General features: G+C 40.9%; 1 protein-coding gene across 1 annotated transcript in view; it reads right to left on the bottom strand.

Annotated features, from left to right (window-relative positions):
• Positions 1 to 15,439, bottom strand: part of LOC120874862 (glycerophosphodiester phosphodiesterase domain-containing protein 4-like) — a 135,327-nt gene that overhangs the window by 85,578 nt on the left and 34,310 nt on the right. Inside the window, exons 5-9 of the mRNA XM_040256549.1 lie at positions 9,374 to 9,472; positions 9,209 to 9,302; positions 8,081 to 8,158; positions 7,146 to 7,291; positions 6,708 to 6,790 (exon numbers count right to left, since the gene is read on the bottom strand). Coding sequence (XP_040112483.1) covers positions 6,708 to 6,790; positions 7,146 to 7,291; positions 8,081 to 8,158; positions 9,209 to 9,302; positions 9,374 to 9,472 — 500 coding nt within the window. The remainder of the gene's footprint in view (positions 1 to 6,707; positions 6,791 to 7,145; positions 7,292 to 8,080; positions 8,159 to 9,208; positions 9,303 to 9,373; positions 9,473 to 15,439) is intronic.

Here is a 15,439-nt window from a genome sequence, read left to right as displayed (position 1 = left end):
CCTACTGTAGATATTTCATACACACAGAGTTATACTGTGTGTATATTGTTTCACCTTAGCATACTGTTTTCATTTTCCCTGATAGCTAGTTTCACCTTAGCATATTGTTTTCATCTTCCCTGATAGCTCAGTTGGTAAAGAATCTGCATGCAATGAAGGAGACCTGGGTTTGATCCCTGGGTCAGGAAGGTCCCCTAGAGAAGGGAAAGGCTACCCACTCTTGTATTCTGGCCTGGAAAACTCCATGGTTGCAAAGAGTGGACACAACTGAGTGACTTTCACTTTCACATTGTTTTCAAGGTTCATCCATATTGTAACAACCCTGTTGTAGCATTTACTTAGACTTTATTCATTTTTATGGCTGAATAATATTTTGTTAATATATATATATATATGAAAAAATATATACACACCATATTTTATTAATTCACTTGCTGATAGATCCTTGGTTTGTTTCCAACTTTTGGCTCTTATTCACTCTGAAATCCAAGATCATGATTTACCCTTGTATTTTCTTTTAAGAGTTTTATGCTTTTACCTCTTACATTTATGTCACTGATCCATTTTGAGGTAACTTTTATATATATATATATATATATATGGTGTGATGCAGTGGTCATTGAATTGCCCTATGTCTTTGTCAAAATCAAGGCATCAAGAAAATGAAAGAAAACTCACAACAGAATGAAATTTTTGCAAATCACATGTCAAACACAGGAAACATTCTCTTTAGCTCATGAATTTTCTAGAAGTGGATTTGTTTAGTTACCAGCTGTTTGGAGATATTGTTAACTTTGTTATTCATTTCTAGTGTGATTCTGTGTGGTCAGAGAACTCATTCTGTACGATTTCAGTATGTTTAAATTTGCTGAGGGTTTTTTTTTTTTTGGGGGGGGGTGCAGAATACAGTCTATATTATATGACTGTGGACACTGGGAAAGAACACGCCTTCTGCTGATCCTGCATTGAATGTTCTATCAGTGTCACATAGATCCTGTTGGCTGATGGCATAGTTCATCACCATCTTGAATCTTTAAGAGTTTTGTTTAGTCTTTATATCAGTTACTAAGAGAAAGGTGTTGTTGTTCCCAACTATAGTTATAGGTTTATCTATTTCTCCTTTAGATTTGTTGGGTTTGCTTTATGTACATTGGAGCTCTATTCTTGGGTTCATACACATTCAGAATTGTTATGCCCTCTTGATGAATTTACTGTTTCAAAGTCATTATGTAATGCCCCTTGTTTCTTCTGTTTTTCTTTGCTCTGAAGTTTACTTTGTCAAATATTAATATAACTATTCCATCTCTGACTTGTATATTTTTTCCATTCTTTTAATCTACCTATTTGTTGCTTTTCATTCACTAAGTCACATACAACTCTTGGGCTACAGTCCATGGGGTCACAAAGAGTGAGACATGACTGAGTGACTAAGCACAGAGTGAGTCTTAGGTACTAACTTTGTCAGATACTTGTCTGGATTTCCCTGGTGGCTCAGATGGTAAAAAAATCTGCTGGGAATGTGGGACACCTGGGTTCGATCCCTGGGTTGGGAAGATTCCCTGGGGAAGGGAACAGCTACTCACTCCAATATTCTGGCCTGCAGAATTCCATGGACTCCTCCATGGGTTCGTAAAGAGTTGGACACAACTGACTTTCACTTACTTTGTCTTACTCTTTGCATCCCCATGGACTATAGCATACCAGGCTTCCCTGACTTTCACCATCTCCTGGAGTTTGCCAAAACTCATGTCCACCCAATGGTTGGTGTCCAACCATTTTGTCCTCTGCCATTCCCTTTTTCTCCTGCCTTCTATCTTTCCCAGCATCAGGGGCTCTTCTAGTGAGTTGGCTCTTAGCATCATAATTCTCTGTTAGAGAAATTTTATAATAGATGCTTTAATTTTTTAAAGATAATTCCAACGCCTCTTTTTTTTTTTTTTTTTTTGCTGTTGACATCTATTAATTACCCTTTCTCGCTCAAGTTGAGATTTTTGTAGGTTTTGGTATGATGAAAATTTTGGATCATATCCTGGCCATTAAGAATATTTGGAGATTCTGGTTCCTGTTGAAATTGCTTTTAACAGTTAGTTAACCTATTTGGGACTTCCCTGGTGGCTCAGATGGTAAAGCGTCTGTCTACAATGCGGGAGACCTGGGTCTGAGCCCTGGGTTGGGAAGATCCCCTGGAGAAGGAAATGGCAATCCACTCCAGTACTATTGCCTGGAAAATCCTATGGACAGAGGAGCCTGGTATGCTACAGTGTATGGGGTCGCAAAGAGTCAGACACAACTGAGCAACTTCACTTTCAGCTTTTGGTTCAAAATACATGTACTGACTCATGTTCATAGGCTGTGGTTCAAATTACAATTTAGTTTTCAAAGAGGCTTTGCAGTGCTTCTCTGGTCTTTATGTACTACCCAGAGGTCAATCTAAAACATGGATGGTATTCCAAACCAATGTTTAATTATTAAATCTTCTGCTCTGTCTGTGTGATTTCATGTACATGTTACATGAAGATCAGCACAGGATTTTATATACAGGTTTTTAGACTTCCTTTCTCCAGTATGGTAGTGCTTCCAAAAATTAAATACAGAATTATTGTGTGATCCTGCAATTCCACTTTGGGGTGTATACTAAAAGGAACTGAAAGAAGGTTCTTTAAAAGATAGTTGTACATTCATGTTCATAGTATCCTTATTCAAAATAGCCAAGAGGTAGAAGAAAACCAAATGTTTTCAGCAAATAAATGGATAAGCAAAATGTGGCATATATATACATTAGAATATTATTCAGTCTAAAAAAGGATGGAAATTCTGTGGCATGCCACAACATGGATGAACCTTGAGGACATTATGCTAAATTAAATAAAAGTCACAAAAAGATAAATACTGTATGATTCCACCTATATGTGGTATCTAAGATAGTCAAATTCATTGAAACAAAAAGCAGAATGGTGGTTATCCAGGACTGAAGAAGAAGGAAAGGCAAGTTGTTTAATGGCTACAGGATTTCAGATATGCAAGACAAAAAAGTTCCAGAGATTTGTTTTGCAGCAATGTGTATATACTTAACATTACTGAACTGGATACTTAAAGACGCTTATGATGGTCAATTTTATATGTTTTTTAACAGAATTTTTTAAAAAGAAGGAAATTCTGTCATCCATTTACAGTATAGATGAATTTGTCATTCAGCAAAGTGAAATGGGGCTTCCCTGGTAGCTCAGCTGGGAAAGAATCTGCTTGCAATGTGGGAGACCTGGGTTCAATCCCTGGGTTGGGAAGATCCCCTGGAGAAGGGAAAGGCTACCCACTCCAGTATTCTGGCCTGGAGAAGTCTATGGACTGTATAGTCCATAGAGTCACAAAGAGTTGGAGATGACTGAGTGACTTTCACTTTCATCCCTTTGGGCTTCCAAGCTGGCTCAGCTGGTAAAGAATCCACCTGCAACGCAGGAAACCTGGGTTTGATCCCTGGGTTGGGAAGATCCCCTAGAGAAGAGAAAGGCCACCCACTCCAGTATTCTGGCCTAGAGAATTCCATGGACTGTATAGCCATGGGGTCGCAAAAAGTCGGAGAGGACTGAGTGACTTTCACTTCACTCACTTTCAAAGTAAAAGGAGTCAGATATAAACTAATATTGAACAATTATATGAGGTAAATAAAATAGTTAAATTTATAGAGAAAAATAGGATAGTGGTTGTCAGGGTTTGGGGGGGGGGACGAAGGAGCTATTATTGAACAGGTACAGAGTTGCAGCCTGAGAAGATGAAAAGTTGCAGAGACGGATGGCGGTGATGGTAGCAAGACAGGTGACTATACTGCATGCCACTAAACCGTGCACTGAAAAGCAGACTGGGCTTCTCTGCTGGCTCAGCCGTAAGACTCTGCCTGCAAAGCTGGAGATGGGGGTTTGATCCCTTGGTCAGGAAGATGCCCTAGAGAAGGAAATGGCAATCAACTCCAGCACTCTTGCCTGGGAAATCTCATGGACAGAGGAGCCTGGTGGGCTACAGTCCATGGGGGCACCAAAGAGTCAGACATGACTTAGTGAGTAAACAATAAAAAGAGTAGAGAAATGTATATGTATACCAGATTCACCTGAAACTAACACAACACTACAAATCAACTATGAGTGCTAAGTCATTTCAGACATCTCAGACTCGTTGCAACCCTATGGACTGTAGCCTGCCAACTTCCTCTGTCCATGGGATTCTCTAGGCAAGAATACTGGAGTGGGTTGCCATACCCTTCTCCAGGGCATCTTCCCAACTCAGGGATTGAACCCAAATCTTTTAAGTCTCCTGCATTGGCAGGTGGGTTCTTTACCACTAGCACCACCTGGGAAGCCCAACTACACTCCAATTAAAAAATTTAATGGTTAACATGGTAAGTTTTATGCTAAATATATTTTACCAGAAAAAAATCACTTTCTTTAGAAAACGTCTCTCAGTAATCCTCCCTCTACTTTTAAGTGGGCAGAGACCAGAGAGGAGTACCACCGCTGACATAAGGGCAGAAGTCATTACAGGGATCTGCTCATACCCTTCAGGGCCACAGCCTCAAGCTGTGAGAAAGAGGAGGGTGCTTTTCTGTGGTGTTGCCCTGAGTAAGACTGGTATGGTCAAAACATTTATAGCCTGCTGGGTGATCCTAATGCCAATTCTCTGGCTAGAAAAAGCAGATTTTTTTTTTTTTTTTTGAAAAAGCAGATTTTTGTGGGGCTTTTTTTTCCCTTCTGCAGCTGTAGGTGTTTCTATACAGGTCTCTTCAGAGGTCATGTCAGGATATATGAGGAAAAAAAACAAAAATAACCAACAGGGAAACTTGCTTTAATACTAGGAAGTTCCTTCACTCTTATGAACCCAGCCAGTCCACCTTCATTTCTTCACCTTTCAGAGTCTTCTGTCAGAAGTTTTGTGAATTTTTTCCAGTTTTTAATTTTTTTTCATGTGTTTGTAAATCTTGGAAAGAATAGGGTAGAATACGTAGAAGTTCTAATAGCTGCTACTTGTGCATTTCCACAGTCCTATTTTCCTCTTTTATTAGTTAACAGCTTTTTACTACTTAGTAATTCTTGATATTACATTTCCCTGTTCTAGGTACTTCTGTGGTATTCCTGTTCTGGCTAGACTGAGTGATATGCAATTTTTATTGATGATGAAGTATAAACTATGACCATGAATATAGATGATGGAGGTATGTAGAAGTAGACTTTGGAAATGAAGACGTCAACAGACAGAGAAACTAAAGGGTTGGGAGGATCATCTACACTGAAGTTGAAGTCACAAGACAAGAGAGAAAGTCCATATGCCAGGAGCTCATTGTCTCAGCACCATGACCACATTAGGCCATGACCATGAGGCACTTGCACAATGAACCTAGAAGCTCTGAAAGAACGTCCAGTTTCAATCCGATTCAGATAGCTTGCATGGAACAGCTGGGTAACATCAGTGTTAGGTAATGTCAAGAACACAAGTCTGGGGTCAGGGAATCTAGTTCTAATTCTGGCTTTATCATGTACATTCTAGCCTTACGTCCTCAGGAATACATTTCTCTTCTTTGAATTCAGGCTCAAACCACAGTTCTTCACTGTGAAACAGGATGTTCATTTCTTTCCTGTTTGCCTCACAGAAGGCTGGGAAGGGAGTAGTACATGCCACATTCTCTAATATAACCATCCGACGGTTCGTCTCTACTTTCGGCTGCCCAAGGACATACATTCTACAGAAAACCATGGGATTTGTCCTCGTTCCTGCTATGATCCAAGTTTTCCTTTGTTGTCCCTTGGACATTGCGAGAGCCTACTGCCCAAATCCATGATGATTCTCCCTCACAGATTCTCAGATAAGTCCTTCTAAAACAATAAGCTAATCTGTTCTCTAAAACCAAGAGAACAGTACACATTTAGGGATCTCTGTGATCCAGTCTCAGTAAGCCTTGCAGCCATACCTTCCCCCTCACATAGGCCCCTCACATCCCCAAAGTGGACTACTCATGGCATCCATACAGGCCAGCTCATGGATCTACAAACTTGCTATTCCTCCTTTGGATGCCTTTGACTAAGCTGCTACCTCTGCCCAGAATATTCTCGCTCTCCATATCTGCTTGGAAAAATATTATTTTTCCTTCAAGGCTCAACCCAAACACTGTTCTGAGCACACAGATCATTTTCACAAAAGAGGTGGCCTCTTCCTCCTCCACTGAGGTTCCATTGCATTTGCCTTATTCTTCTCTGCAAGGCACTCACCACAAATGGTCCTATACTGTGTTTATTTGTAAACATGCCATGTCTCCTTCACTGGCTGCAAACAACTCTTAGGCACGACTCTGTCTCACTCATCTGCCTCTCACTAGCACTCAGAAGAAGGATATAGTAGGAATACAGGCAATGCCTAGGAAATGTTAGTTAAATAAATTGCTAAGGTAGGGCACAGAGGTAAGCTCCAAGCATGTTTGCAGGGAGGCCAGATTTGAGCTATGTGTGGAGACTATATAGAGTGTGTGATTTCTAAGCCTGTGATTGAGAATGTAGAGATGCAGACACGTGGTTTGTAAAGGAGAAGTGAGTCATATATAGTGTTATGTGCAGATGTGCCAGGTGAGTAAGGGAGAAACTCCCAGGGCTTGCCCTCTCTACAGCTTGGGCCAGGCTGGAGTCATCCACTGGTCTTTTCTCCTCCCACCCTGGTCCCCTCTTTCCTACCTTATTTGTACATCACTCTCCAGTCCATCGGCCCCATATTCAACAGCTTTCTCAAAGGACATTATGGTATTCTCAGGCCCCAGCTGTGGAAGAAAAGGACATCAGGCCTTTAATCTCACAGTCTTTTTGCTGACATCCCTTTTAGGGTAGGGAGGGGGCCCAGTAAGAAAGGACTTTAGGAAGAGAGTTTGGCTCCCTTGGCTCTTTGTTCAAGTCTGATTTGGAGACTGCTCATCTGAAAAGTCATCTGAGGCACAATAAAGAGAAATGTACAGAGAATTAGGTGACCTGGGTTCAAGTCCAATCTCTGCATTTAACTCTTTATTCTTGTCATCTCAAGTCAACTCCTTTACTTTTCCAGGGAGTTCCAAGGATCTGATGTGCCCTCCATACCAATGCACACCTTTACCCACCAACATCCATCATGCTCAGACCTACCATGGGTGCACCTCTATGTCCGAAGAAGTTTGGCTTGGGCCCTAATTTATCCTTCTCTTGAACGCAGGGAGAATAAATCCCAAATGGCACCATATAGAGACACAAAAGTATAAGAACAAAGGGCAACCCAATAGCCACTTGTAAAGCTGAAAAAGTTGGAAGGAGAAAGTGACAAAAAAGAAAAGAAAAATGGAGAACCATCCCAAGCAAGTAACTATCCCCAAAAGAACAGCAAGTAAATACTTAGTACATGGATTCACTGTATCTATAGACTCACTGATTTACTGTCAGTTTCTGTCATATCCCCATATTTTTTCAGTGATTTGAAAGTGAAAAAAAGTGTTATCCAAATAAAAGTTTATTATTAAGTCAAAATTATTATAAATGCAAATTTACAAGGGAATGAACTGTACAGGAGGTGGGAAGGAGAGGGAATGTTAAGGAATAACTTCCAAGAAGGAGGAGGAGTTTGGTTGGTTCTGAGAAAGCCCTCAAACCCTTAAAGGTCAGCCTAAAATACCCCGTGTTGAAGACAGGGAGTGATAGTGGAAGAGACACTAGTTGAAAGAAATCCACATTCAAAGCCAGAATTTACTATTTTCTAATTTTGTAACTCGGGCATGTTGTTTAACTTCTATTGGGTCTTCATTTTCTTCATTCTGAATAATGGCGCTATTTTGCTACTAACATCGATCTCATATAATTGATATGACAGTGTTGACTTGTCACAGATCCTCAGTAAATAATAGATACTTCTCTCTTCCCACCCCTCTTTGAGACACACACACATACTGCCTGACCATAATACCTGTTATCACTGGCCATTCCCCAACACTTACTCTTTTAGAGGATTTTTACTCTGAGGATTTTACCTATTTGAACATTTAAAAATTACCACCTATGTCACTTTCAAATTTAGATCTGCCAGCTCTAACCTCTCAATTTTGTACGCATGTTACACCTCTTGTTTCTTTTTCTTTCAATACTTGTAATCTGGAATCTTCTCATTCTAGCTAAAATTCAGGAAATGAAAAAGAAAAGAATTCATTATTGTCCCCTTTAAGTTCTTGCTCCCCAAAAAATTTCCTAAAATTCACTGGCCACGTACACATACCCACATGTATGAACACTCAATGTCAGCACTATCAGCTGAGTTTTTCTCTTTCCTGCATTCTCGCACAATTCAGGAAACAAGCACTCCCTATCTAACCATCAGTAAAAAAGAGAGACAGGAAGCCCTCCTAGTTTCTCAGTAAGGGCGCTGAGAGATAACTCCATTCTCAAAATAGTTTCACATGCAGCTTTGATTTTTTGTTTCCATGATATGAGGGCAAAGAATGGAGAGGAAACAGTGGCAGAGGGAGACATTTCTGCTTCTGTGGAAATCCTCAGATGTGACAGGAACTCACCAGGGGCTGCTTTGAAGAACTAAGATGTATCCAGGGGATATCTTCACCTGGTTCTTTTTTTTAATATAAATTTATTTATTTTAATTGGAGGTTAATTACTTTACAATATTGTATTGGTTTTGCCATACATCAACATGAATCTGCCACAGGTATACACGTGTTCCCCATCCTGAACCCTCCTCCCTCCTCCCTGCCCATACCATCCCTCTGGGTCATCTCAGTGCACCAGCCCCAAGCATCCAGTGTCACACATCGAACCTGGTTCTTAAGTTGAAAATAGTAATATTGGAATACAACCTAAAAGAACTATGACTTGTACCATCACTGTTCAAAAAAAATTAAAATTTCCTCTACCATCCCTAAAACTACTCCAATTTATTCCCAGGCAGTCAATCTGTAATAACAGAGAGAAAATTCTCATTTTTCTAGAAGGAGAATCCTTCTTTAGAACAGGGTATATTTGATCAGAGAAATGCTATGACAGTCCATGTAGGGTTGTGACTTTGACCAGAAGGAGCATGCCTAAGTAAGAAGCTAAATGAATTTCAAAAAGCTACAGTGCTGGCTATCTACCAAGCTTGTTTGGTTGAGTAAAGTACACCAGCTAAAGCCAGAGCTGGAAGAATCAGAAAAGGTTCCACCCACAGGACATACCTTCTCCTTCCAAATGGATCAAGTAGATGGCCACAGGCCACGAAAGCAAAATCATCACAGATATGCTGCTCAGGTGTATGTAGGGAGCAAAGATCTGGGAGAAAATTCAAAAGTCAGCCTAAACACATCTGGACAGACAGGGCTACAACTAAGGATGGTGCTTACCTGCAGTGACAGCCCAATGGTGAGCCACTTATCTTTCCAGTAAGTTAATAAAATCCATAACAAAAGCGAGCAAAACAGAATCGTTATCAGAATCAGGATCTGGGGAAATAAAAAGAATACCTTGACTTCTAAGCACTAAACTTGGATCAGAACTGTCCTTGGGAAACATATGCACTCACAATTTCAGGGACCTCATTACCTCATCTTTTTAATCTAACCATTCTTTAACAGTGAAGTGAAGTCGCTCAGTCATGTCTGACTCTTTGCGACCCCATGGACTGTAGCCTATGAGGCTTCTCTGTCCACGGGATTTTCCAGGCAAGAGTACTGGAGTGGGTTGCCAGTACATGGATCTAATAATTTACCTTCCTTGCTGCTTTATGCAGCATGGCTGGAAAAAAAAACAAAAACAAAAACCATACACAGCTATGTGGTCTGATTCTTTTACTGATTTATTATCTCCATGTCTGCTTGGCCCTCAACATTGCGTGGCAGGTCTCATTCAGTTTCAAAAATAAGCATTACAAATATTCACTGCTTTAAAAAAACAATACGACTCAAGACAATCTCAGGTAAACAGTATTTTGTTCAATATATGTTTTCCCCAAATAGACTATAAGCTTCATGAGATCAGGGATGATATTTGTTTATGATTATATATTTGCTATCTTTAGGATGTCTGACACAGTGAATTTTCTATAAATATTTGGTGAACAGATGAAAAAACTTGCTGGCCAGAAAACTATATTTAGCCATAGGTAAACACTGAGACCAAGAAGATATAATTTTAACTTCTTCCCTTCAAATAGAGAGTTCTCTACATCTGTGTAGCTCCTAGACAGTGCTTGGGTTTCCTCCCTTCCATAATTCTGTATCTTAAATAACTCACAAAATAACTCTAGGTCTTGCTGCCTTCAATGGTTAATTTTCAAACATTTAAGGAAGACATATGTCAACTTTAACAAACTCTTCCAGAGAATAGAGAGGGAATTTTCTCTAACTTGTTTTTTGAAGCCAACAAAAGCACTGATACTCAAACTCAATAGGGGCATTACAGAAAACAAAACTACAGTCCAAACTCTTCTATATATAGATCCACACAGATGTGAAAATCTTAAATAACTTATCAGGAGAAAAATGTGTCACAATGTAAACTTTAATAGACAAATCAGACTCACATGAATCTCATGTGATTCTGTGATCTTACTCAACACGAAGCTTTACTAATGATTTAAGGCATTAAGCAACTTAGCACGCATACACGCACACACGCAAGGTACAGATAAAACAGTTTTCCTTGGAGAAATCTGTGAGATGTAGGTACTCACATAAAGGTCTTTCCTCTCTTATATTAGGATAGATTCTGGTCTGGGACTTAAAATGTGAGGTGTGTTTTGAGCAAAGTATGTGGAAACATTTCTCCACAGAAGGAATCTTTGAGTTATGGTGGATCCTTTTCTCATATATTCTGTTAACTATACAACTCCAGCCAGCCATGCCTCCCACTTACAAATCTATAAATTCCAGGTTTATTTATTGCAAGCAACCTAGATACAACAGGTTAGAATCCTGTTGTATAGAAATTTTCATAGATAAGGACTCTCCATTGTATTTTGGCTAATAAATATCCTTAGTACATTTATTAGGAGGTTGGGTTATTAGCTATTTATAGAGTTTTGATTGAGATCATTCATTGCTCTCTGAACATGCCTAGGCAGAAGGGAATACACTATTAGGCCTAGTACTAATCCTTTCCTCTCAGATTTCTTCTTCTTCTTTTTTTTTTTTTTTTGGTTTAGTTATATGATTTCTTTTTAATTTATTTATTTTAATTGGAGGTAATTATAATAGTGTTGTGGTTTTGCCATACATCGTCATGAATCAGCCATAAACACAGTGGGGTGTACATGTGCCCCACTATCCTGAAACCCCCTCCCATCCCCTCCTGACCCCATCCAATACTGGAAATAGAACTGCTATACAACCCAGCAATCCCACCGCTATGCATACACACCAAGGAAACCAGAACTGAAAGAGACACATGTACCCCAGTGTTTATCGCAGCACTGTTTACAACAGCTAGGACATGGAAGCAACCTAGATGTCCATAGGCAGATGAATAGATAAGGAAGTTGTATATATACACAATGGAATATTACTCAGCTATAAAAAAGAACACATTTGAGTCAGTTCTAATGAGCTGAATGAAACTGGAGCCTATTATACAGAGTAAAAGTAAGCCAGAAACAGAAACAGCAATGCGGTGTATTAAAGCATGTATATGGAATTTAGAAAGACAGTAACGATGACCCTATATGCAAGACAGCAAAAGAGACACAGATGTAAAGAACAGACTTTTGGACTATGTAGGAGAAGTAAGGGTGAGACTATAAGGGACAACCCAGGTTTACTCTTTTCACACCGAAATTCCAAGCCCTAAAGAAACTCCCCTGCCAGGAAGATTTAAAGGTCACAGGTTTAAAGACCTAACCAAATTAATTATCTAACAAGGGTATTCAACTCTTGTCATATCCAGTTTCACCACTTTTCATTGGCTATGGATTCATAACGACAATTAGATCGCACAATACCTCAAGAGATGAAGGCATTTTAACAAAACCCTGTAGAAAATGTGTCAGAATGAATTCAAAGGATGCTAGCCAAGGAGGGGGAAAATGTAATATTAAGGATGTTAGACAAGGAGAAAATAAAGTAATATTAAATCAGCCTGGATTTATTGATATGTGTGCATTTATCAAAGATTCTGAAGTTAATCTACCAGCATCTAGGTATTATGCCTCCAGTATTCTTGCCTAAAGAATCCTGAGGACAGAGGAGCCTGGTGGGCTGCTGTCCATAGGGTTGCACAGACTTGGACATGACTGAAGAAACTTAGCACGCATGCATGCATTGGAGAATGAAATGGCAACCCACTCCAGTATTCTTGCCTGGAGAATCCCAGGGACAGAGGAGCCTGGTGGGCTGCTGTCTATGGGGTCCCACAGAGTTGGACACGACTGAACTGACTTAGCAGCAGCAGGTAATATGCATCTTAAAGAGGTTCTAATTGCTTGGTTATCTGAAACCTTGGCTCAATAGTAGCCCATGCTTTACAAAATTATGATGCCAGCAATTTCTTGGTGTAATGTGGAAGAAAAAATCCAATGATTTATTTAGAAAAGGTTACTGGAATGATATTAATATCACCTGTGATAAGCTAACCTGCTTCATACTGGGCTCTATGGGAGGTTTCAGAAGACACTGAGAAACACATTGGTGAGGAAAGTGTCAGCATTCTTGAAAAGCACTGTAGTGACCATGCTTTATGCCTGGATAAAGGTGAGAGGTGCTGCTACAGCAACGGGCTTCCTGAGTTCAAAGGCAATGATGAGATTCTGCTTTGGCAGAGGCCAAGTAGCAGCACTCACTGCCAGAGGCAAGGTAAGCATGGTTTCTGGAATAGACACAAGCCTGGAATGGTAATCAGAATGGTTTAACCCACAGGGACCCTTGGTAGTGACAAACTGCTCTTGGTGTCCCAACTCCAAAACCTGTGGGAATTTCAGTAAGCCGATATGTTCAGTCTTCAATTTCTTGTTTCCCTGTATGATCCTATGACTTTAATTTCTATTCATCCTAATTCTTAAGTTTATATTTTCAGTTCATACTTCCCTTTTGAGTACAAGGAAATTTAAGGCAAACACTCAACAGTTTGACATGCTCCTTTATTTGAGAAAACACAAAGAATGTTATCAAAACCATGCCTGAGAGGGGAGGGTCCTAAGATGGCAGAGGAATAGGATGGGAAGACCACTTTCTCCCTCACAAATTCCTCAAAAGAACATTTCAACGCTGAGCTAACTCCACAAAACAACTTCTGAATGCAGGCAGAGGACATCAGGCAACCAGAAAAGCAGATCATTGCCTTCAAAAACAGGTAGGAAAAAATATAAAAGATGAAAAAAGAGGCAAAGGAGGAGGGGAGGGAGCTCCGTCCCAGGAAAGGAAACCTGTCCCAGGACGGAAATTCTAAGAAGAGAGGTTTCCAAACACCAGGAAGCACTCTCCCTGCCGAGTCTGTGGTGAGCCTTGGAAACACAGAGGGCAACATAACAGGAAGGAAAAATAAATAAATAATTAAAACCAACAGATTACAAGCCCAACAGTAACTCCCCCAGCGGAAAAGCAGCACAGACGCCTGCATCTGCCACTAGCAAGTGGGGGCAGGGCAGGGAAGCGCAGGAGGTGCGGGCTGCAGTGCTTTGTAAGAATCAGGCAGGAACGCCCCACATGTAACCAGAGCGATCGAACTTGGGCTAGCAAACCAGACTGGGGGATAGCTACCACGCAAAAAGCTCGAACCTAAGACACCGCCAGGACTGCTCACAGAACAAAGGACGTATCGGAAATAGCCGGCTGCAGACCATCCCCCGCCGGGGACAGGCAGCCAGAGCCGTAAGAGCTGGAAAGGGGCAACTGCAACCCTGGAGAGACTTTACCTACCAAACTGTAGGCAGGCTTCTTTGCTAAGACTTCTGGGGGTGCTGGACAGTCACCATCTGCCTCACAAGGAGCGCCAGCAGTACACCCAGAAAACTGAGCAGCAGAGACAGAAAAGGCGACAAGTCGCAGCGACCGTGCTCGCCAAACTCCTGAGCTACTCGGACCTGGGAAGGGCACAAAACGCAGTCCCAACCGAATCTGTGCCTCTGAGGGCTACCTGAGCGCCAAACCTGAGCGGCTTAGATTGGAGAGGTGCACGCAGCCTAGGGCCGGCCTCAGACGGTTCCCGGCTGAGCACCGTAGAGCTGGAGCGGTTTGTGCGCGGTGAGAAGGGACAGGTCCAGCAGGGCTGAGACACCGTGTGCCCACGACAGTGCTATTTGTTTGCAGCATCCGCCCCTCCCCACAGCGCGACTGAACTAGTGAGCCTAAAAAAAAAAAAAAGTGTCCACCACCGCCCCCCTGTGTCAGGACGGAATTCAGACACTGAAGAGGCCAGCAAACAGAAGTTAAATAGAGGGAACCACCTGGCAAGTGACCCCAAATGGCCTACAACATCAGAGAAGGGCCAGATATATCTTTCCTATTTTTACAATCATTCCTTTTTTTTTTTTCTTTTTTGCTAACTTTTTTTTTAATTGTTAAGTCTTCTATTTCTCCTCTAATTTTTATTTCTATAACCTACCATTACTTTTCAAAAAAAAAACACTCTACTTTTTTAAGGCAAAAACCATATGTAGTCTTTGTGTGGTTGTTGTTGGTGTTTTTTAATAATTCTTGTGGCTTTTTTTTCTTTCTTTTTTTTTCTTTTTTCCTTCTGCTTCTTCTCCTTAATATTGTATTTTTGAAAATCCAACCTCTACTTTAGATTTTTAAGCTTTGCTTTTTGGTTTTTGTTGTCAATTTTGTATATTTCAAAACCCAAACTTCACTACCCAATTTTACCTGAGAGCGAGATTACTGGCTTGACCACTCTCTCCTCCTTTGGACTCTCCTTTTTCTCCACCAGGTGGCCTCTGTCTCTTTCCTCCCCCATCTCTTCTATATTCAAGTCTGTGAATCTCGGTGTGTTCCAGACGGTGGAGAACACCTAAGGAACGGGTTACTGGCTGGATTTGTCTCTCTCCTTTTTATTCCTCTCTCTTATCCTCCTGGCCACCTCTGTCTACTTCCTCCCTCTCCTCTTCCCTGTATAACTCCGTGAATACCTCTGAGTGGTCCAGACTATGGAGCGCACATAAGGAAGTGACTATTGACTAGCTTGCTCTCTCCTCTTTTGATCTCACCGCATCACATTGAAGTCATCTCTAACTACCCCCTCCCTCTTCTCTTCTCCATGTAACTCAGTGAACCTCTCTGGGTGTCCCTCAATGTGGAGAAACTTTTCATCTTTAACCTAGATGTTTTATCATCGGTGATGTATAGATGGAGAAGTCTAGAGACCACTGTAAAAATAAAACCGAAAACCAGAAGCAGGAGGCTTAAGTCCAAAGCCTGAGAACATCAGAGAACTCCTGAATTCAGGGAACATTAAGCAATAGGAGCTCATCAAATGCCTCCATA

The sequence above is a fragment of the Oryx dammah genome, unplaced genomic scaffold (genome assembly GCF_014754425.2).
Source record: "Oryx dammah isolate SB20612 unplaced genomic scaffold, SCBI_Odam_1.1 HiC_scaffold_15, whole genome shotgun sequence".
Taxonomy (NCBI): Eukaryota; Metazoa; Chordata; class Mammalia; order Artiodactyla; family Bovidae; genus Oryx; species Oryx dammah.
This window is presented reverse-complemented; position numbering and strand designations above follow the sequence as displayed.